Source organism: Micropterus salmoides, unplaced genomic scaffold (genome assembly GCF_014851395.1).
Source record: "Micropterus salmoides isolate LMB-PRFRI ecotype aquatic unplaced genomic scaffold, ASM1485139v1 Ms_hic_scaffold_14, whole genome shotgun sequence".
NCBI lineage: Eukaryota > Metazoa > Chordata > Actinopteri > Centrarchiformes > Centrarchidae > Micropterus > Micropterus salmoides.
This window is the reverse complement of record NW_024040485.1, coordinates 5195857-5219185: the sequence shown is the minus strand read 5'-3', so window position 1 is coordinate 5219185 and position 23329 is coordinate 5195857. Positions and strand designations below refer to the sequence as shown.

The 23329-nt window shown below is 39.3% G+C and overlaps 1 protein-coding gene and 3 non-coding genes across 5 annotated transcripts; all 4 read left to right on the top strand.

The window, feature by feature from the left end:
* The first annotated feature begins 3454 nt into the window (after positions 1-3454).
* On the top strand, positions 3455-3542 carry trnay-gua. Its single transcript is given in 2 exon segments — positions 3455-3491; positions 3507-3542. It is a non-coding gene; the product is annotated as a tRNA-Tyr (tRNA).
* A 1414-nt stretch (positions 3543-4956) lies between these two features.
* Positions 4957-5044, top strand: trnay-gua. Its single transcript is given in 2 exon segments — positions 4957-4993; positions 5009-5044. It is a non-coding gene; the product is annotated as a tRNA-Tyr (tRNA).
* A 905-nt stretch (positions 5045-5949) lies between these two features.
* On the top strand, positions 5950-6037 carry trnay-gua. The gene is given in 2 exon segments: positions 5950-5986; positions 6002-6037. It is a non-coding gene; the product is annotated as a tRNA-Tyr (tRNA).
* A 4286-nt stretch (positions 6038-10323) lies between these two features.
* LOC119901706 lies at positions 10324-19397 on the top strand. Of its 2 annotated transcripts, none has more exons than XM_038717297.1 (6): positions 10324-10607; positions 11551-11760; positions 13336-15239; positions 15374-15529; positions 15806-15904; positions 17772-19397. In XM_038717297.1, the coding sequence occupies exons 3-6, from the start codon at positions 14235-14237 to the stop codon at positions 18069-18071; spliced, it is 1560 nt and encodes a 519-aa protein (XP_038573225.1). In that variant the 5' UTR covers positions 10324-10607; positions 11551-11760; positions 13336-14234; the 3' UTR covers positions 18072-19397. The 2 variants fall into 2 exon arrangements, with proteins under 2 accessions (XP_038573225.1, XP_038573224.1); XM_038717296.1 differs by having other exon boundaries at positions 10325-10607; positions 14177-15239.
* The last annotated feature ends 3932 nt before the right edge of the window (positions 19398-23329 follow it).

Below are 23329 nucleotides of genomic sequence, written 5' to 3'. Positions count from 1 at the left end.
ACTTTTGAAATGTTGAACTCGTTCTGCATGAATGGTTTTGATTATTGACAAGATAGCACCCTCTTTAATAGTTTGTCTAATTAACAAATTAGAGACTAACCACCAGGTGTAATTGGAATTAAAATTACACCAGTGGTAAGCTATATATACACTATTGGCCCTAAAAATAACAAAACAGAAAACAGTTTTATTTGTGAATAAGTTGAATGGCTGAATAGTAAGCTGTATAATAAGCTGTTGAAATGTTAGGCCTTCTATAAACAATCTGTAGGCAGACATAAGCCAAATAAAGTGTAGCCTGTACTATATTAGTATTATACTAACATCCATCCATCCATCATCAACCGCTTATCCTGCGTACAGGGTCGCAGGGGGCAGGAGCCAATCCAGCTGACATCAGGTGAAAGGCGGGGTACACCCTGGAAAAGTCCCCAGTATTATACTAAAATTAAACTTTTTATTTATTGTTTTAATATTGTATTAATACACAAATGTATACTAGTTACTCCTCCAGATGGATAGAGCCTCTGCAGTGGACAGAGCCAGGATGCCACGAATAATTGCTTTTGTTCATTTCAGGTAAATCCACCCTTTGATACCTTTAAAAGAAGATAGCTGTCAGAAAAGGTGAAAACATTAGAATATGTACAGAACATTCCACATCTGTCTCTTTAAATGCTCCATATTTGTATAGCACCTTTCTAGTCTTTTTGACCACTCAAAGCACTTTTACACTACCTCTGCATTCACCATTCACACACATTCATACACTGGCGGAACAGCCACCAGGGGCAATTCGGGCTTCAGTATCTTCTCCAAGGATACTTCGACATGCAGCCTGGAGGAGCCGGGGATTGAAACGCTGACCTTCCACTTAACTGGCGCAACCTCCTGAGCCACAGCCACCCTTTAAGAGCATTAAAGGTTCAGTGTGCAATATTTAGGAGGGTCTATTGACAGAAATGCAAAATAATATCCATAACTATGGTGTATAAAGACTTTACATAATGAACTGTTATATATATATAATTTTTATTTTTTTTACATCAAAACGTCATGAGGTCAAGGAAAGATGCGAAGGAGAATTTATAAGGACTTAGGAAAAGAGGACCGCGGGTCTAAGAGAATCCGACTGCTCTCTTCTAAGCAATGTAATTATGTGACGGCGGATGTTCCTGCCGTGACATGCTGTGATGAAACTACAATGTTCAGAAGATGGACTACAAAAAGTGCATTTCTGAAACTGCACCCCGTGTTGTTTTAATGCAGGCCATCTAAAGGTGGACATCACGGTGGAATAACCAAGATAGCAAAAATGCCTATATGGGTCAGCTACCAGTCACCAAATAATGGAAAGGCTTGTCACATTGAGAATGCTTGCTCAAACTCACCCTCCTGCCCACCCATATTTATCAGCATGAATCCCAATTATTATATGTAAACAGTGTTTCCCACAGAATGACAGCGTAAATGTGGCGAGAGAGAGAAAGAGAGAGAGAGAGGGAGCAACCAAGTGAGAGGAGGCCTGAACGAATATATGCGCTGCGCACAGCTCTGTCATTAAATACAATTAGTAAAAAAAAAGTAATAATCGAAAATCAAGATGTGACGGTCAGCGTTGATAATGTGGCACGCCACCACAAATAAATCAATGTGTGGAAACACTGAAATAATACATTACATTTACTGTAGAGGTCATCGAGCTTGATCACTGCCTTTATTAAGACGAGGGTGTCAGCATCTGAGACTGAAGTAAAATAAATAATGATTATGCTGAAAGCTGGCGAAACATAACGTGAACCTACACACTGCAATATTAGCATAGCATATTTCAACAATCTGAAACATAAAATGGTGTTGAAACAGCATTAGATTACAGCAAAGCCAAAAGAAAGAAGGTAATTGTGAGTCTTATTCAAGTATCATAATGTGCGTCTGTATTGCAAGGATTTTGCTAAATGCAGTTGATAGATTTTATTTGAGGGACAGCATTATCTCCTTTCTCCTCTCGTAAAGGATGGTCCGGTGGACCCTATGCAAAAGGAGATATGAAAGGAAGCATTAAAGCACCTTTTCTTAGCTTTTAGAGAATTCAACCAGCTCTTATCATGGCTGCCACTGAAATACTTCTGGTTCACTTCACTCAGTTAGGAAGCTTCCTAAACAAAACAGACTTTTTGACCACAGCCGTGGGAAGAGAAGACTGAACGATGCATTCATGTGGTGTTGGAATAATCAGAATCTATTTTTTTCCTAAATCTTTATTGCAAAAAGAGAAATAAACTTTAATTTGTGCAAAATCATGTATTTTATTGTTTTTTTTATTATTTATTATTTGTCCTGTTTTTTTTGAAAACCAAAATATGGTCACCCTAATTATATATCCTACCTTCAATGTTCAAAAACAACGCTACAGGGATTTCTCCAGTGCGTGATGACATTAAGGGCCTCCCCAGCGCATTACAAAGTGATGCCAAGGGGTCTTGACCATGCGTCATATATGATGACTTGAGAGCGAAAACTGGTTGCAGTTAACTAAAAGATAATTCTCTTTACAGTGAAAGCTTCAAATTGAACTTTATGTAAGGCTGAAAACTAAAGTGTTCTACACTTTCAACCATAGCAAAGATGGCACATCTGTTGTTGTTGCCAATGTCATTGATCAGTTAAAGCCTCAGCTACTTTTAATGTATTGCTATTTAGCATATGTTTGCACGCTAAGCTGATAAATAATGATTGCAAACGTGGTATAAACATTATACCTTCTTTCCATCAGCATGTTAGCATTGTCACTGTGAGCACATGGAGAACAGCCTCACAGTGATATAATCAAATATTTACAAATATGTGAGGGGTGTACTCAGTTTTGTGAGATACTGTATTTATGAACTACCCTCCCCAAAACTGACAGTTGTCCCCTCTGAAAAGAGCTACATGTAAACTCTTACTACATGTAAACTATTATGTTTGGTTTAGGTTACGGTGACCTGCCAGAGGAGGCTAAATGGAGTTTCTTCACACTGAGACTGGATGATGAAAGGAGGAAGGAGACATTTGATCTGGAGTTTCCACATGTGTCTCTGCCTGCACATTCTGGGCACTGTGTAGTCTGGATGACATATTGTATTTACTGGGACTGTGCATGTGTTCATGTTTGCTCCAGAGCTATAGGTCTGGGACTTCAAATACTCAGCTATAAGTTGCAAAAATGAGTTCTGCTTTAACTTTAGACGTGAAAGCAAAGTCCCATGTATTTACTTGGAAAAATCACTGATTAAAGAGACTGATATTAATGTACATTGAAACTCCCTGTTTTGTTGCTGGACTGGGATCCAACTGTCTGGTAGAGTTTAATGGTTTGAGTCAGCATGATGCACCACCTAATCCCGCTTTTGTTCATTCTTGTCAACCTGGACATTTGTTATGAGAATATTACTGCATCTGCCTGCAGGCCCCTTCGATAGCTCAGTTGGTAGAGCGGAGGACTGTAGGGGAGCAGTGCTGAAATCCTTAGGTCGCTGGTTCGACTCCGGCTCGAAGGAGGAGGCTTTTGATGTTGTAGCTGACTGTGCTTGAACTGAGGGAACCTGGCGGCTGTGGCTCAGCAGGTAATGAAAGTAGTCTGCAATTTGTAGGGTGTTGATTCAATCACCTGCTCTTCCTGTCACAATTCATGTGTCCTTAAGCAAAACAGTACTGCTGATGCTAAAACATAAATGCACCTATGCAAACATCTTTTCTTAAAGAATGATGTCTGTACTGGCAGATACTACACCTTCTTTAATCCAGCCAGCAGGAGGTATCACTTTCATTATAAAAGGATTAAATCTTAATATTCACTCAATTTCTGCATTGAAAAAAATGCTAAAACACCGGTACTCAAACTGATTAAAAAACTGAGCAGTGCAGTGCAGTTTGCAATGTACTACAAAGACTCAGTAAGAAGTGCGTTATACTGTATGCTGTGCTTTTCTTTTTGATTATCAAGTGGTATGTTTTGGCACTCTTATTTGTCTTTTAGCCCATGGCAGCTATTGCATTTCTTTTTCTGTGTATTGCAAAATTTAAACTTTAAACTTGTCACTTCCAATTTGCCTATGGTTCTTTTCCAGGAAAGACTTGCCAGATACCGACAGTGTGGAACAGCAAGTTGACTGAAATTGCTATTCATTGGACATTTTCAGTCAGTGATAGAGATTAGGAAAATAAAATGCTGAAATGTTCATACTGTACACGAGGTCTTCATTGCCAAAAACTTTTGGACTCCTAGGTTCGGAAAACCTACTCGAACCCAACGTGCGTAGTTTATTTTCAAGAGAAGAGACCTGATTGGAGAGGGTAACAATGACAGTAAGACCTGGACCGAATTTGACCAGATTTAAAATGTGGTTGATGCTAACAGACCCAAAAAGAGAGAACGCCAATGCCAGCAGCATCATGATTAACGAGCAAATCAAAAAGAGTCTAGAAACTAATGCAATTTTCTCTGAACTTCACAGTTTACAATCTCCGTCATGCCAAAAAGCAACATTTACTCTTTATTTTTCAATTCCGTCTGCACTCCAGCTTATATAATTGCCTCATCTAATGAGGATTGCTGTCTTGCATGTACAGGTAACATTACGGCACCTCAGTGAAAAAAAAGCACACTCAAATCTGTGCAAAAATCAATTTGAGTGTGCGGATGCAGGTAATGTGAGCTGTAAAAAGTTTCGGCACCCGAATTAAAATAAAATAAATAAATAAATAAATAAGACAATGACAGTACTATGCATTAAAACAACCCTTTACTTCTCTCCTGACAGTTTTGTTGCTGGACTGAGGTCCAGTTGTCTGGTCCAGTTAAATGTTTTCTGCTGTTTGAGTCAGCCTGATGCACCACCTAATCCCGCTTTTGTTCATTCTTGTCAACCTGGACATTTGTTATGAGAATATTACTGCATCTGCCTGCAGGCCCCTTCGATAGCTCAGTTGGTAGAGCGGAGGACTGTAGGGGAGCAGTGCTGAAATCCTTAGGTCGCTGGTTCGACTCCGGCTTGAAGGAGGAGGCTTTTGATGTTGTAGCTGACTGTGCTTGAACTGAGGGAACCTGGCGGCTGTGGCTCAGCAGGTAATGAAAGTAGTCTGCAATTTGTAGGGTGTTGATTCAATCACCTGCTCTTCCTGTCACAATTCATGTGTCCTTAAGCAAAACAGTACTGCTGATGCTAAAACATAAATGCACCTATGCAAACATCTTTTCTTAAAGAATGATGTTTGTCTGTAGGCAGATACTACACCTTCTTTAATCCAGCCAGCAGGAGGTATCACTTTCATTATAAAAGGATTCATTCTTAATATTCATTCAATGTCTGCATTAAAAGAAATGCTAAAAGACAGATAATCAAACTGATAACAAAATTGACCGGTGTACTGTGTTTGCACTGTACTACAAAGAGATCACCTGTCAGTCAGACAGTGCCTTATACTGTATGCTGTGCTTTTCTTTTTGATTATCAAGTGGTATATTTTGGCACTCTTATTTGTCTTTTAGCCCATGACAGCTATTGTGTTTCTTTTTCTGAGGATTGCAAAATTTTTTTAAAACTGGTCACTTCCAATTTGCCTATGGTTTTTTTCCAGGAAAGACTTGCCAGATACCGACAGTGTGGAACAGCAAGTTGACTGAAATTGCTATTCATTGGACATTTTCAGTCAGTGATAGAGATTAGGAAAATAAAATGCTGAAACGTTCATACTGTACACAGAGGTCTTCATTGACAAAAACTTTTGGACTCCTAGGTTCGGAAAACCTACTCGAACCCAACGTGTGTAGTTTATTTTCAAGAGAAGAGACCTGATTGGAGAGGATAACAATGACAGCACCACCTAATCCCGCTTTTGAGCATATTTTCTAACCGGGATATGTACATTTTCCAAGAGAATGTTTGGCTGGAGTCACAGATGAGCCCTTCGATAGCTCAGTTGGTAGAGCGGAGGACTGTAGGAAAGCAGTGCTGAAATCCTTAGGTCGCTGGTTCAACTCCGGCTCGAAGGAGGCTTTTGATGTTTTAGTTTACTGTGACCACCACAGTTTTGGCATCCCAAACATCTTGGGATGAGCCAACTGTGGCACAAGACACAGCATGTGGATTATGTCGGGAGTTTAGTCAAAATTTGAAGGAAGATGTTGTACCCAAAATGTGATTGAAAATGAGATTATGTTTATGGTTGAGCAAATGCAGATTTGTATAAAAAATTAAGGGTTAACTTAGCAATGCGTTATAACAAAATTGTAGCACTGCAAACATATTCCTGGTAGATACTTGTAATGTGAACCGGGTATTTCTACTGTCAGCTGGATATCATCACGACAAATGATAAAATTGCTGCTGATGTGGTAACTTTCCAGAGTTGTAAAATTCTGTCTCAATATTAAATGAATAGTGAACAGTGGCCTACCACATTGGATATCACAGTTGATGTAAAGAAGTGTAATGTGTTTTGAAATTTTAAGCATTTCCTCCTGAACATTGAGACAATGGTGTTGAAATGAATGTGATTTGTTTCTGAATGCTGAGGCCTGGATTCTCTGTTCATGTTCATATTTGTCTAGCTGCCCTCAGCAGCAAACTCTCCCACAACCTTAAGGCAGATTATCATCCCACATATGAACATGATTTACATTTGGCAGCAGATTGAGATGTAGATAAGAAATGAAATAAAATGCATTTGTTTGAATTTTATCCCAGTGTATGGACACACACACCCAGGCACTTCATCATCACTACATAATTTTGTAGATTGTATGGTTACTGCACAAAATACCAACCCTTTCTTATTTTCTAGTATGAGAAAATTAGATTAAATGAAAAAAATACTTTTGTTTGTCCATGCCCCCTGAAACAACACACAGAAGCGTTTTCTGATTTGACTCCCTTATCGGCAGAATGACCCTGTTTCTCTGCGCCTTCCAACAATTACAAATCACACAGTCTGGTTTTAAGGAAAGATCATGTGCAATGAATACTCAATGTAGTAGAAAGAAATCAATGATTTATGAGTTATTTCACTGTAGAAACCAGAAACTGGTCCATGACAGGACTTGATTTCAGTGGAACTTTCGGTTACTGCAGCAGAAACGTTCGTTAAAAGATGAATTTTTGAATGCAGTTTTCATTTTTATTGTCTTTATTGTTAATTAGCACATGCCTTGAACAATCTCAAGCTAAATTCAAAAGCTGATAGCTAAATAAGAAGTATTATGTAATTTTGCTATTCATTATCCGAACAGCAGATTATTTGTTTCAATAACCGATAAATTACTTGACTATCAATACATAGAAATAGTGGTTAGTTGCAGCCCTAGTTACAATGACTACAGGTGCTGGTCATATAATTAGAATATCATCAAAAAGTTGATTTATTTCAGTAATTCCATTCAAAAAGTGAAACTTGGATATTATATTCATTCATTACACACAGACTGATATATTTCAAATGTTTATTTCATTTAATTGTGATTATTAAAACTGACAACTAATGAAAATCCCAAATTCAGTATCTTCAAAAATTAGAATATTACTTAAGACCAATACAAAAAAAAGGATTTTTAGAAATGTTGGCCAACTGTATGTATGTAAGTATGAACATGAAAAGTATGAGCATGTACAGCACACAATACTTATTTGGGGCTCCTTTTGCCTGAATTACTGCAGCAATGCGACGTGGCATGGAGTCCATCAGTCTGTGGCACTGCTCAGGTGTTATGAGAGCCCAGGTTGCTCTGATAGTGGCCTTCAGCTCTTCTGCATTGTTGGGTCTGGCGTATCGCATCTTCCTCTTCACAATACCCCATAGATTTTCTATAGGGTTAAGGTCAGGCAAGTTTGCTGGCCAATTAAGAACAGGGATACCATGGTCCTTAAACCAGGTACTGGTAGCTTTGGCACTGTGTGCAGGTGCCAAGTCCTGTTGGAAAATGAAATCTGCATCTCCATAAAGTTGGTCAGCAGCAGGAAGCATGAAGTGCTCTAAAACTTCCTGGTAGACGGCTGCGTTGACCTTGGACCTCAGAAAACACAGTGGACCAACACCAGCAGATGACATGGCACCCCAAACCATCAGTGACTGTGGAAACTTTACACTGGACTTCAAGCAATGTGGATTCTGTGCCTATCCTCTCTTCCTCCAGACTCTGGAACCTTGATTTCCAAAGGAAATGTAAAATTTACTTTCATCACAGAACATAACTTTGGACCACTCAGCAGCAGTCCAGTCCTTTTTGTCTTTAGCCCAGGCGAGACGCTTCTGACGCTGTGTGTTGTTCAAGAGTGGCTTGACACAAGGAATGCGACAGCTGAAACCCATGTCTTGCATACGTCTGTGCGTGGTGGTTCTTGAAGCACTGACTCCAGCTGCAGTCCACTCTTTGTGAATCTCCCCCACATTTTTGAATGGCTTTTGTTTCACAATCCTCTCCAGGGTGCCGTTATCCCTATTGCTTGTACACTTTTTTCTACCACATCTTTTCCTTCCCTTCGTCTCTCTATTAATGTGCTTGGACACAGAGCTCTGTGAACAGCAGCCTCTTTAGCAATGACCTTTTGTGTCTTGCCCTCCTTGTGCAAGGTGTCAGTGGTCGTCTTTTGGACAGCTGTCAAGTCAGCAGTCTTCCCCATGATTGTGTAGCCTACAGAACTAGACTGAGAGACCATTTAAAGGCCTTTGCAGGTGTTTTGAGTTAATTAGCTGATTAGAGTGTGGCACCAGGTGTCTTCAATATTGAACCTTTTCACAATATTCTAATTTTCTGAGATACTGATTTTGGGGTTTTCATTAGTTGTCAGTTCTAATCATCAAAATTAAAAGGAATGAACACTTGAAATATATCAGTCTGTGTGGAATGAATGTATACATTATACAAGTTTCACTTTTTGAATGGAATTACAGAAATAAATCAACTTTTTGATGATATTCTAATTATATGACCAGCACCTGTACCTCATTAATGAGGTTTTTTTGTCATGGTTACCCACTTCACTAAGGCTGTATTCACACCAAATCATGGGTGGTTCTTACTGAGAAGGAGCTGCTGTGAAACAATCACATAAAAACGTTTTATTTCTCTGATTCACCCGTCTTTCTCACTACCACTGCTCCCTCTCTTCATTCACTCTCTAGCTCGCTTGACCACCGCTGCTCTCTTTCCGTCTCTCAAACAAATGGATACAAACCAAAGGAAACTTCTTGGAATGGCTATATTGCAGCACAGACTGCAAGCCACACTCTAAAAACTATTACTGGGATAAACTTAATTTTATTGGTGAAACATTTTTACACTTAAATATTTGTAAATTTAATAGCTGTGTTACTTTACAAAAAGACAATATAAATTACAAATGACATATGTAACAATTACCACACTATAAAAACAGTGAGCTCAATTCTGCACATGAGTAAGCTGTCTCTAAAAAATGGGTAAAATGCACCAAGAACAATTGGCCTTTGAATTAACTGTGCAAAATATAGCAGAAATAGAATATGATATTCACAAGCATGAATCATTTGTGTATAATCCACCTATAATGAGCCTTTTTATACAGTACAGATGGCACGGGTCATCTTACTCAGAGTCCACCATGCTGCACAGTTATGTTTCCACAGTAGGGCAAAATGGACAAACCAAACACTGGCCCTAGGCAGAGCCAAGTGTGTAGGAGAAACTACAGGGCAATGAAACAATCTAGAGTTATTATTTGGTTTGTCCCTTCAGGGCTACTGTAGTAACATGGTGGACATGAAGACGACTCGTGCAGTCTGTAGAAAAACAATTTTAGGTACACCTCGAACAATCTACTGCTTTGCTATAATTCTACTTTTATGTTAATGGTTGTTAAATGTCACAGAGGTGTTCATTAAACAGTGTTTTATCACTGAGGTCATAGCTGGAGATTACATTCCGAGGTTTTTCTAATATTATGCTCACCTCATGGACGTAAATCCATTTACTCATTTGGCAGACACTTTTATCCAAATGGGAGGACAAAAAATAAAAGAGAAGAGAAACCTCTCACTAGAATGTAGAACAGTACAACACCACCTTTAACTAGCACCTCAAACATATGATTGGAGGCCTTTTTACACATTTCTGACAATTTCACAAAAACCTTAACATTGTAAACTTTGTAGAAGAAAAGTTTATGGCAGAGATGTTGCTGTGAATTGCATTAGACTGTTCAGGTGTGCACTGTAAAAATTCGTTCAGTGCTATTGTCCTTATAACTTAATTTTAAAAACTATATTTATTCCAATAAATTAACTTATTTTTCTTTGTTTGTTTTTTGAGTTTTCAAAAAGTAAAAAAGTGTGAATATTTTCGTAACTTAATATTTTCTATAATAAAATTAATTTAATTGGACTTCACCATAAATTGATTTTACAAAACTCATTTTAAAAGTTTATATCAGACGTATCCTTATGGACGTATCAGACGTAAAAAGACACGACCCGCCCACTACCTGCAGCAACAGAAGAACAAGCCCGGGCAAATCCTTCATCTCGTCTGTTCCAGAAGTTTATTCGAACGGGGTTTTCTACGGAGCCGGATAATACTTCACGTACCTCATGTAAGTAACTTTTGTGTTGTTAAAAGTGAGATTTTACCCTAATTAACGTCTTTGTGCTGCACAATCGCTCTGTCGAAGAGCGCCAATTTCGAATGTGCTCTAACGTTAACGTTACCTCAAACAGTTTGTTAACTTGAACACTAAATTACTGTATTAATCTAACGTTACGTGTGTGTGCGCGTTGTATAAGTAATGTTGACTTTGTGTGATAGTTTAATGTTTCAGAGGTGTTTGTAACTTCTTCAAAAACATTGAGTCCGCTGCCAACGCTGTCGAAGCTACGACAGACACACGTAGCCACAGCTAACGTTAGCTAAGTTAAGTGATTACTGATTATCGTCGGTTGGATATGAATGTTAATGTGCCAGTGCAGCAGTTACTTTGGCGAGTACACAATCCACACAATCTAACCAAAACCACATTGATGAGGGAGCAAACATTTGCAACTATGAGTGTGGGCACTGTTAGCTAATGTGGATTAGCACATAGCCTGAAATACACCCACACCGCCCGCGGTTAACACACCTCAACGGTGGTGCTCAAGGTGCAGGCCCATTTCTCCTCATCCAGCGTGCTTTACACGTGTTTGTCTTAACAGGAAAACTTTGTATTTGACTGTGGCACATTCACACATCTCACACCAACACACTTTGCAGTCATTCCAGTTGTTCCACTAATATTTTGGCAAGAGAGGTTACAAGTATTTTAGGCTATCTAACCTAACAATCTAACAATTAGTCAATTGTGATGGTTAGACATGAGGTTGACATGATGTTTCAGATTATTTTCTAAAATAAATTCTGTGATGAACTAAAGTTACCCATTCTTGTCTTGTCCAGCAGGATAATCTTCATTTGTATTTTAAGTGTATTTTTTTATGGATTTTGTCAGGCTTGTATTCAAAAGGCTAGATGTAACTAACTTTATTTATTTTTATTGACAGATGGGATGGCCCTGTAAATTGTGCAACACTGTGGTACCAGGAAAGAGTGACATTTTAAAGCATTATAGACTGCATCATGGGACTTTTGGACACAGCCATGCCTTGCCTTGTATTCATATAGATTGCCCATGTTCTTTTAAATCCTGGAGTTCCTTCCGCTCTCACCTCTCAAGATACCACCCAGAAGCTAAATCCTTCATCTCACCACAAGTAAGTCTTTCATTTACCTGCCCTTTGTGTCAAAACCCTGGATTTAACAACGAAAAGGATTTTTTTGAGCATATAGGTCACCATCTCAAGAATAACGAGACTGTTAAGTGTGTCTTCATAGAATGTGATCACCAAACAAATGTGTATGGGACGTTTGCAACACACAAACACAGAAAGCATACTCCATATACATCACAAGATTTCAAACCAGGGATTATTTGTGGGTTACCCGAGGAAGCACTTGATTTTGAAGCCTCTGAAGAGGATGAGGTCCACAATGATGCTAATCATGAAGGCAGTAGCACTAATGCACACTATGAAGAGGAAGATGGAAGCAGTGTAGTTGTAGAGTATATAGCATCCCTCTTGTTGAAATTAGAGAGTGTTCATAATGTTTCAGTTCGGTGCATTGATGAATTGGTTGATGATCTTCACTTCATAGCAAATTCTGCATGCATATCTTCAGTTAAAAGTATCATTGTTTCACATTTTAAGAAAAATAACCAAACCATTGATGACACTGTTGTTACATCTTTGGTGGAAGAATTGTGCAATTCCAATCCCCTAAGCTCAGCACTTAGTAGTGCTGGTCCTCTATCCTCATCGTTCAAGAGACGGAAGTATTATACAGAAAAATTTGAAGTTGTTGAGCCTGTTGAGTATGTCCTTGAACCAAATGAGAAGAGAAGTTTCCAGTATATTCCAATTCTTAAGTCTTTGATTAATATTTTGGGTAAAGAAGATCTTCGAGAAAAAGTTCTGAGTAAAGAAAAGGACAAGCCATCTACTAAATATGAATCATATCAAGACGGTACAATCTATAAAGATAATTCTTTTTATTCTGAAGAACTAAGAATTACACTTGTACTGTACATTGATGACTTCGAAATTTGCAATCCACTGGGAACTTCAAGAAAGAAGCACAAGATTACAGCTGTATACTGGGTGTTTGGCAACATTCCACACTCATCTCGGTCAACTCTGAGCTCTGTGTACTTGGCCCTTTTATGTAAAGCAGTGGACATCAAAAGATTTGGTTATGAGGAAGTGCTTGCCCCTTTGTTAAAAGACATTGCTATCTTGGAGCGTGACGGCATCTACATTTCCTCAGTAGGACAAAATGTGAAAGGAAGTGTGTTTTGCGTTGCAGCAGACAATCTTGGGGCACATTCAATTTGTGGATTAGTGGAAAACTTTTCTGGTCCATTCATTTGCAGATTTTGTCTTGGACAGCGATCAGAATATCAGATAAAGGAGGTGAGGTCTGGTGCCTTTCCGGCTCGCACCCAAGAAGCACATGCAACTCATGTATTGACTGTCAAAGAAAACCCTGCCTTGACACATTGTTTCGGTGTTAAAAAGGCTTGTCCATTGACTGAAAATCTGAGCTATTTCCACTGTGTCACTGGCTATCCACCTGACATATTACATGACGTTTTTGAAGGGATTGTTCCCTTAGAACTGGGTCTGTGCTTCAGTGTTTTTATTTCTAAGAAATATTTCACATTTAGTGAACTTAACAGTGCTATTTCACAGTTTCCATATAAGTGGTCTGACAAAACTAACTCTCCTCAGCCAGTGCCTGCTACCTTCTCCTCAAGAAACAAGATTGGAGGAAACGCGCATGAAAATTGGTCCCTCATACGACTGTTGCCATTCATTATTGGACACAAAATACCTTTGAGTGATCCAGCCTGGCTTCTGTTGATGTCTTTAAAAGACATTGTTGAGCTTGTTGTGGGTCCAGTCCATAATGAGGAAAGCATTGCATATCTTGACTCAAAAATTTCTGAACACCGACACAGATTCCAGGAAGTGTTCCCTAATGAAGAATTAATCCCGAAGCACCACTTTTTAGAGCACTATCCTGCTTTGATAAAAGCTTTTGGACCAGTTATAGCTTTCTGGACGATGCGGTTCGAAGCAAAACACAGCCAGTTTAAACGGATTGTAAGGCATACTGGCAACTTCAAGAACATTCTCCTGTCCCTGGCTACAAAGCACCAGCTTATGATAAGCCACAACCTGCATTCCACAACAGTTTTGCCTGCTCTTAGTGTTGTAAGAGTAACATCAGTTCCAGTGGATGTCCTACATGTAAATGTTCAGGAGTCAATCAGGCATATATCTCCTTCTCAGTCTCATGTTCAGCTGGCTGACACAGTCACCTATCAGGGATCGAGGTACTCAAAAGGCATGATTGTGGCCTTTGGTTCTACTGCAGGTCTTCCTGATTTTGCAGTGATTCTTCAAATTGCACTTATCGAGGAAAGAGTGTATTTTATTGTGAGAACACAGATATCCTGGTTTGATGAACATTATCGCGGATATTATCTGGAGAAGACAGACCACATAACTCTCGTTGAGCAACGATGCCTTACTGATGTATATCCTCTGTCTGCCTATATTGTTGCAGGAAAGCAAATGGTGATATTGAAGCGCCACATCTGTCTCCAACATAACTCTTCTTAGAAATGGAGCAAACTGTGAGATTCCGGGTCCTCATCGATCATGAAATCAAGAAACTCACTCTCAGCAGTGGCATGCCCTCAACTGTGAATGAGTTGGTTGCAGCTGTCAAAGAACATTTTTCCATCCCCACAGATATAAGTCTTCAATACAAAGATGAGGAATTTGATGACTTCTTCACCCTAACATCTACCAATGAGCTGAAAGATAAGTGCACACTTAAAGTTGTGTATACACCGCTGGAGTTGACGCTGACCGTTGTTCCCCAGGAAAGCACCCCAGATGCCTCTGATGTCAGCTCTCTCTGTGAGTGTACGAGTCTCAGTGGGAACTCAGTGGATACCGTCATTCCGAGTCCATCCCCCTCTGAAAGGCAGAGCCCATGGCCTGCTGTGTTTCCAATTCCAACCTTCTCACACAACACTGAACTGGCCTTAAGACAAGGAAACGAGATTTATTTAAGAGATGGCACCCCTATGACATCACCAAGTATCAAATCAGACATCCTGGAGCGCCTGGCAGAGGCCATGTTTTTCTACACAGCTTACCCCAATGATGCCCAGAGATGTGCAGTGGCAGAGGCACTAGTTGCAAAGCATCCCTGCTTAAAGGAGCCCGGATCTTTTAATGGAATTTATGGGTGGCAGGTAAGCCTAAAGTATAAGTGTGGAAACTACCGGACAAAACGGAAAGCACTTGGAAGCACTGAACTCCTGATAAACTCACTGAGAAACAAGTCAAGTGATGAGCGAAAAGCCGCTAAAAATGTCAAGAAACCAAAGAGGGCAGAGGTGAATTACTTGCCCTCACACCCACATGGTGAAACAGATGACACCCTTGAGAATCTGAGACTTGACCTAATTGCTGCCCATCAGACAAAGGACTCTGTCAGGAGCACAAATGATATGATGGCCAGAACATACAGCTGGAGAAGACAGGAAGTTATTACCAAGTCTCCTGGTGTGGCAGAATTCAAGGAAAGATGGCCTGCCCTCTTCGAACCATTCCAGGTAAGTGACTTATCATTCAGTTTTTGCTGACACTACTCACTTCTGAGAACTTTTTAGAAATTGTGACTTGGACATGAGATAGTAGATTAATCTTTAAACCCCCTTAAATAAGTCAAACATTTGCTGTCTTACAGGTAAACGAGGAGTTCCGAAGATGTACTGCAGTTTCCCTGGAAGCGACGTTTATGTCACAGCTGGACAAATACACCCCAAAGCTCCTAGAACTCTTTAGTGCCAAGGGAGGAGCAACTGGTCAACGCATCAAAAAGTTGTTGATGGATCTGATACAGGTAGGGAAAAATTGGTTACAAAGTTAAGGTACGATATTAATCAATTGAGTGGTTTTGTTTTTCAGTTTTTTCAGCATCTTGCTTATCTGGGTGGTTTTTCTTTTGTTTTGTTGTTTTTTTGTTAATTAGCCAGTTTTTTTCTAAATTGTCTCGTGTTATTACTATTAATATATTATATGAATAAAAAAGAAAAAATAATACAGACCTACAGTAATTACAGGGTTGGAGTGAATTTACCAACAAAAATAATTTATTCATTATTGTTCTATTAACTAGGACCCAAGTGCCACTACAGTGAAGAAGAGAGATGTCACTCTGAGATGCCTCTTTGAGTATATGGGAGAGAGTGGACAGGAGCTTATCTCGGATTACTGTGTAAGTATTGTCTCAAAGCAGGTTTGGGTCAGTCTGGTGAACATGTTTAAATTGTGCGGACTGTTAAAGGATAACTCTTGCCAAATTGCAACCTAGGCTATTTTTGCTAATCTACCAGAGTCATACTTTCTTGTAAAAGCATAATTAGAATGGAAATACCACTTTTAAGATTGACCGTATTTTCGTTTTCAGGTCAAAATGCCTTTTGAATGGGTGTGCTAGGGGCACTACAATGATTGCATCAAAATCGCTAGTTTTAAAACACTAAAGCGGCTCTACACATGAACTTGAGCATTGACAACATTGTTTGTGTACACACAGTTTACTAAAAAGAAATGTTTTGTGCGACTCACATTATCAGTTAGTGTTTACGGTGGCTAGAATTTTGACAGTCAAAAGTATTCGATCTCCGAATGTAATGAACTACATATGAGGAAATGTCATGAACTTGTAATTCCAATAAAAAGCATGATAACTTAGCTCATGGCAATTTATATGGAAACAAACTTTAGGAGCTTTCCATCTTTACTCTCCTCATGTTGCATTGCATTTGGAGATTGACAAAATTCCAGCTACCAGAAACACAAACATGTATGTATGTATGTATGTATGATCTACAGGGTATTGCACCAATGTTGTCTTAACCTAGAAGTGTGTCTATAACAGCTTTTCAGAGGATTAACTAGCGCTTAAATAATATGAATCACTGACTTGTCCAGGCGACACATAAAACTAAACATCAGTTGTCTTAAGAGTTCCTCACAGGTTGGCACTCTAGTAGACACAAACAAATGACTGGCCCTATGTCACCTAGGCACACGAAACAGCAGCCGCCACTGATAAAGTGAGTCGTACAAAACCTTTCTATAAGGCGCACTTAAAAGCCTTTAATTTTCTAATCCGGAGCGCCTTACATATGAATCAATTGGTTAATAACGCTCTGCGTTATTAAATTCGCCCGTGAACTCGCGCTCGTGTCCATCTTATGCCCGCTCTGTCACACGGCCAGTTCAACCTCGTATAAATCATGTTATGTGTGTAAGTCACGTGCCCGCTCACGACCGCTCACTCTTACTAACAGACACACAAACAGACACACTGTCCCCCGCGCTGCTCGCGCGTCACAGAATGTTCATAAAGCGCTCCCTGTTCACAGTAACCGGGTCGTCTCATTCAAACAGCCTGCTGTTGCTGTCAGCGAGCCGCCGCACATGAATACTCATGAGTCAGGCTGCGAATGCAAGTTACGTGCCCGCCCCAGCGCGCTCACGCTTACTAAAACGCCTCACCTCCGGTGCCGCGCATTCGCTACATTCCCTTTGGCACATCTAGTGGATGCATAACGCAAACCCAGTCAAACGTTTGACTGCAGTATCTTATGCGCCTTATAATCCGGTGCGCCCTATATATGAAAAATGTTCTAAAATAGGTCATTCATTGAAGGTGCGTCTTATAGTGCGGAAAATACGGTACACAATGTTGTCAATGCTCGAGTCCATGTGTAGAGCCCCTGGTGACACTTCAAGTACAGTTTCATGTTGTGTTGAGCCTTCTTAGTGTTTTAAAAATAGTGATTTTTATGCCATCATTGTAGTGCCCCTAGCACTCCCATTCAAAAGGCATTTCGACTTCATATGAAAAAAGTCTATCTTGAGAGTGGCATTTCCATTCTAATTATGCTTTTACAAGAAAGAATGACTCTGGTAGATTAACAAAAATAGCCTAGGTTAAATTTTGGCAAGCGTTTCCCTTTAATGTGAACTGAATGAACCAGCATTTGGCAGGTAGTGGATTATTTATGCATTTATTTATTTTTCTTAATAAATGAGATTGTTTGTCTTAAATACTTTATCTTGTATCTCAAAAGGGGGCCGCAGAGACCATTGTTCATGAGGACCTGAAAATTAAGAACATGAGCATCTATGTCTGCCGTGAGCCAGATGCAGTAGGAATCATCATTGAGGGAATACCAGTCCTTACCAATCTTGGAAACCTGGCCAAAGCATGCTGCTTCCTGCTTGGGTTGACATATGCACTTAATCTTGAGTATCCATCCAAGCTTTCCAAAACATTTGAGGTGTTTCAAAGACTTTTCGTGGGACTTGACACACTGCGCCCAAAACCAAGCCCCAAGTTCATGACCCTGAAAAACAAACTCCTTGCCTAGGCACTCAGACATGACTGTCACTGCACTTGTGAACAGCTGTTTTCTTTGTCTGTTCAACATCATTATACATTGGACATAATGGGTGTTATGTCCAATGTTATATTGGACATAATTGGACATTCAGGTTGTTGTAATGGTTTATCCTTGTCATGTTTTATACTGTACACAGGTCATACTTCCTGGTGTGAAAAAGTAATTATATTTTATACACACAAAATAGACCTGCTGTGAAGCTGCACTTTAAAAACTGGTCAGTAGGTGAGATCAGTGAGATGTTTGACTAAAGATGTTTCAAAATATTCACACACGCTGTGAAGGTATTATGCCAAGTTGAGGTCAGATGGTCATGCTTGTGACCTGTAATGTTAGTGTTATAATGTTTCAATATTATGTTCACACTGTACTGTTAAAAGGATAGTTCACTTCAAAATGAAAATTCTGTCATCATTTACTCACCCTCAAGTTGTTTTAAACCTGTATGAATTTCTTTCCTCTACAGGACACAAGGAAGATGTCTGAAGAATGTCAGTAACCGAACAGTTAACTGGACCCATTGACTTCCATATTAGAAAAAAATAAAAAGACTATGGAAGAACATTCTTCAAAATATCTTCCTTGTGTTCAGCAGAAGAAAGAAATTCATACAGGTTTAAAACAACTTGAGGGTGAGTAAATGATGACAGAATTTTCATTTTGAAGTGAACTATCGTTTTAAGGTGTTTTACTAACCTACTATTTACAAGCTGAGGTCATATTTTGTTTAATACATGAATACAGAAGTTCTTGATTGTTTATACTGTCCAGCTCATTCCCACTATTTGGATATGGCATGTGAATTGTTAAAAAAATAGCAAGTGCCAGTTAACTTGATATTAAAATGTTTTAATATTATGTATGTACACACAGTAAAATATACTGTGAAGGTGTTCTTCTAACCTGCACTTTATAAGTTGAGGTCATGCTTTTTTTAATGCATGAATAGATGTTATTGATTGTTAACACTATCCAGCTCATTTTGAATTTGGTTTGTAAATTGTTACTTAATTTTAAAATTTTGTAACATTATGTACACAGAACTACTGTGAAGGTGTTCCACTAACCTGCACTTTATTTGCTGAGGGCATGTTTTCTTGAATGCCTGAATACCAATGTTTATACTGTCCAGCTCATTGCTACTGTTTTGGATATGGCAATGACTTAATAAATGTTGGAAATTGACATAGTAGCAACTATTTATTTGAAGCTATTTACACTTTCAAAACAAAGAGGGTAAATTGATCAAAATTAATAAATCAGAACATTATCTACTTATTTTTTTCATTTAAGTTACCTATTTTAATTAAGTTTAATGTGTATAAAATGATGATATTTTGTACATTGATAGTACTCAATTTATTGGCTTTTTCTGAAAATGCTACTTAATATTTTTGCGTACATTGAAATTCACATTATTAAGTTGTCTTTACTCAAAATATCAGTTAGTTCACTAAACTTGAAAAAAATAGTTGGAAAATGTTGTCTTAATTTTATTGAGTTAGATCCAAGTAACAGTTTTAACAGTGTGTCTAATAAATTGTCCACGCTATTAGAGTAATTGGCTTAACTGAACTCTGCATATGGCAAATATGCACCAAGAACAGTGATTAACTATTACACAACAGAACTGAATACCAGTCCAAAATCCAAAGTTCTCTTATGTAAACATTAAGACAATCCACCTGGCCACATTACAAGAGCATCTTGCCAGACAGTAGTCAGCAACTTAGGTACACAGGTAATTTTTCAGTCACTGAATTTGTTTGAAAGGTTTCCAGGATCCAGCTACAGCAGTACTTTTTGGAAGACCTCAAGATCAGATTCAAGGCATAGGTTAGTTCCAACAACTAGCAGCAGTCTGAGGACAGTGATGCCTTTATTCACAGTCCCTACATCAGTCGGTCCTTTGACTGACCCATCTAGGTTCCGCAGCAGGTAAAGCTTCACCTCTCGTGCCCAAATCCTCTTGAACACCGACGGGTGTATTTGCAGCATTCTGCAGACATAGTAAAGATAAGAGGTTAGAGCTCACTTTTTTTGTAATAATATTAATGAATGCAAACAGAAGGATTAATAAAGGTATTCTGTACTTTACTTATAAATCACTCTCCATATAAATATTTATATACACACGTTTAATATCAGTCATTCACATTATAGAGACAACTACTAACTATATTTTTGGGTGCATTGAAAAACATTTTGTGGAGTCATGTATATAAAATCCCAAAAAATATTTTTTACTTATCTGTTAGGAAATGTGTTTAAAGGCAACACATAACACGTGGCTTCAAAAGGTTTAAAATGTTCACCAGTAAGGTCAAGTGTGCCTAAGAATGTCCAGAATTAAAATCATAAGTAGGGTCAAGCCAATAATGGGAATTAGGCACAAAGCAACTTACACTTGAGGAAAAACATACAAGCATCAACAGAGCATCAACTACAGATCTACAACTGACAATAAATACTAGTAAGAGCAGCAATAAGTACTAGTAAGAGCTCACAGTAAATATCACATCAATGGGGTAAATACCTATGGAAGGAAGTAAGAGTTAACAAAAAGTGCAATCAATACAAGATCATTGTAGGGGATAGAAGAAGAAGAGCACAGGAAGTGCATGTTAGAGGTTAGGAGTTAGAGGTGTTGTTAGAGGAAGTGTTCTCAGAAGAGATGAGTTTTCAAGAGCTTCTTGAAGTTAGAGAGAGACGCCCCTGCTCTGATGGCGTGTGGTAGCTCCACCATCGTGGTGTCACAAATGAGAACAGCCGGGACTGGGATTGCTTTGTGTGAAGGGATGGCAGAGCCAGGCGGTGTTCGTTGGAGGAGCGTAGCGGCCGAGAAGGAACGTACGTTTGTATTATGGAGTTTAGGTAGATGGGTGCAGACCCATTAGTCACTCTGTATGCAAGCATTAGTGACTATCGGGGAGCCAGTGGAGGTCACTGAGTAATGGAGTGACATGAGTCCTTTTGGGCTGATCAAAAACCAGACGCGCTGCTGCATTCTGAACCATTTGTAAGGGTTTCATCGCACAAGCTGGAAGACCTGCTAGGAGGGCATTGCCTTTTCCTTATGTTGTATAGAGCAAAGCGGCATGACCGAGAGACAGCAGCAACATGGTCTGAAAAGGACAGCTGGTCATCAATCATGACACCCAAGTTTCTCAACACCCTGGTTGGAGTGATGGTTGCGGAGTCAATTTGTAGTTTGATGTTATGGTGGATAGATTGATTAGGATAGAGGACACAGGCTATTCAGGCACGAGCTTAGTGTAGAGCACAGAGATTGTGTGGCATCAATGACCTCAAGTGAGGAAAATGTGTTGAGGGAGGGTAGAGCGGAAGCTCCCACTGAGGCATAGTGAGTGGGAGACAAGTTGCGGAGGTTGTGGCGGTGTGAAACCAATGGTGTTGGAAGAATGGGCTTTTCCTGTAAGCATACCGTGAACTGAATGAAATAGTGGTCAGACACATGTAGAGGTGTGACTGTTAGGCACTCTGTGGCACAGTTTTGGACAAGAACGAGGTCAAGCACCTTGCCAGCTTTGTGGGTCGGGGGGCTAAGAACCCGTGTTAGATCAAAGGACTGAATCAGAGACAGGAAGTCTGCTGAGTTTGAATTGTCTAAGTGAATGTTCATGTCACCGAGGACAAGTAGGGGACAGTCATGCTCTGGGATTGAAGACAGTAGTTTTAAGAATAGGAAAAGGAGTTGTTGGCCACCACAGTGATTTGGCCATTAATGTTTCTTTACACTCCCCATATTCTGACACAATCAATGTGCATTCCTCTGGGGAAAATGCAGAGCATGCGCCATTATGAAAAAAAACGCCTGCGTGGCCGAACACACTGCTTTTAAGCGAATGAGCACTTTCACTAGCTGGACACTTAACTTACCAGGGTTAGCAGGGAATATTCCAGGTGCTTCTTGTGGTGTGTCCCTCTTGCTGCCACTTGTTGGTTGTTGCCAAGGGCAGAGAGGCAGATTTCCCATGAGGCCGCACGATTAGCGTAATGTGTGGCGCGTAACTTACTCAATTTATTAAGTAGTAGTTAAAGTTTAAATAATATTAAGTTGGAGTAAGTAATAAATGTGGTTCTTGTAACTAATCATTAGAATTAATCCATTCTCAAATATTTTGATTGAAATTTACCAAAAATATTAAGGATATCTAAAATATGTAATTTGTCAGGCAAATACTAATTTCATTTTGTGAAATAAACTTAATGATAATTGTAAATTGAACAAAAAATTAACTGTTAAATCTCTAGGCATTTATTTTGGTATGTACAACTCAAACAATTACAAAAGCGATATTCGGAGATTTTATTAAGTTAGTAAAGCTATTTATTACTATGATATTTACTAAGCCTGTGAATGATTTTTTTGAGTAAAGACGCAGACGTCGAAGCTGGGTACACGAAATAAACCAGGTGAGAAGACAGCTGCAAGAGTGGATAATGCCCGGTTTCAGTCATGTTTTAGGCTAACTGTTGAGCAGTTTGACCAGTCTGATTGCCTGCTTATGCTATTGGCCCCCGCAGTGTGATATCGGGTTGCGTTTCTCCAAAAGTTGAAAGACTTTTTGCCACAGGGCCGCTGCGTTTTTTTCAGCGTCCCCTGCAGTCCACATTTCCACAGCCTAAATACACTACTCCCATTCAAATGAATGGGAGGACAGACATTTTCATTGCAACACCTGAGTTGATGTGAATACAGCCTAAGGCTATGATTTAAAAAAATAAATAAATTGACTGTCCTTTGGAAACAGAAAATGAACAGTGGTCTCCCATGTTAAATCCAATATTTTGTCGACTAATCCATCTACCCCAACTTCTTCGAATGCAACATTCACACACACACACACACACACACACACACACAACAAAACACACACACCCTTCAGGTTATGTTATGTAGCCAACAGTGCTGCCAGGAGAGAACGTGCCTGTCTGTCTGTCTGTCTGTGTTCCTGCTTGTCTTTCTGGCTGCTTGCCTGACTCTATCTGTCTGCCTGATAAATGAATGTTTGCAAGTCTAGAGTTGAAGCCTTACAGTCTCTCTCAGTACAAACCTGTCAGTGGTGGAAATGTTTTATATTACATTTGAGGCAGTTAGGTGACACTTATCCTGAGTGAACAGTAACATCTGTTTTTAATATGTAGATCATTGAAAATAAATAAACAGATAAACTACAGAGATCAGGTCCTTGTGTGACCAT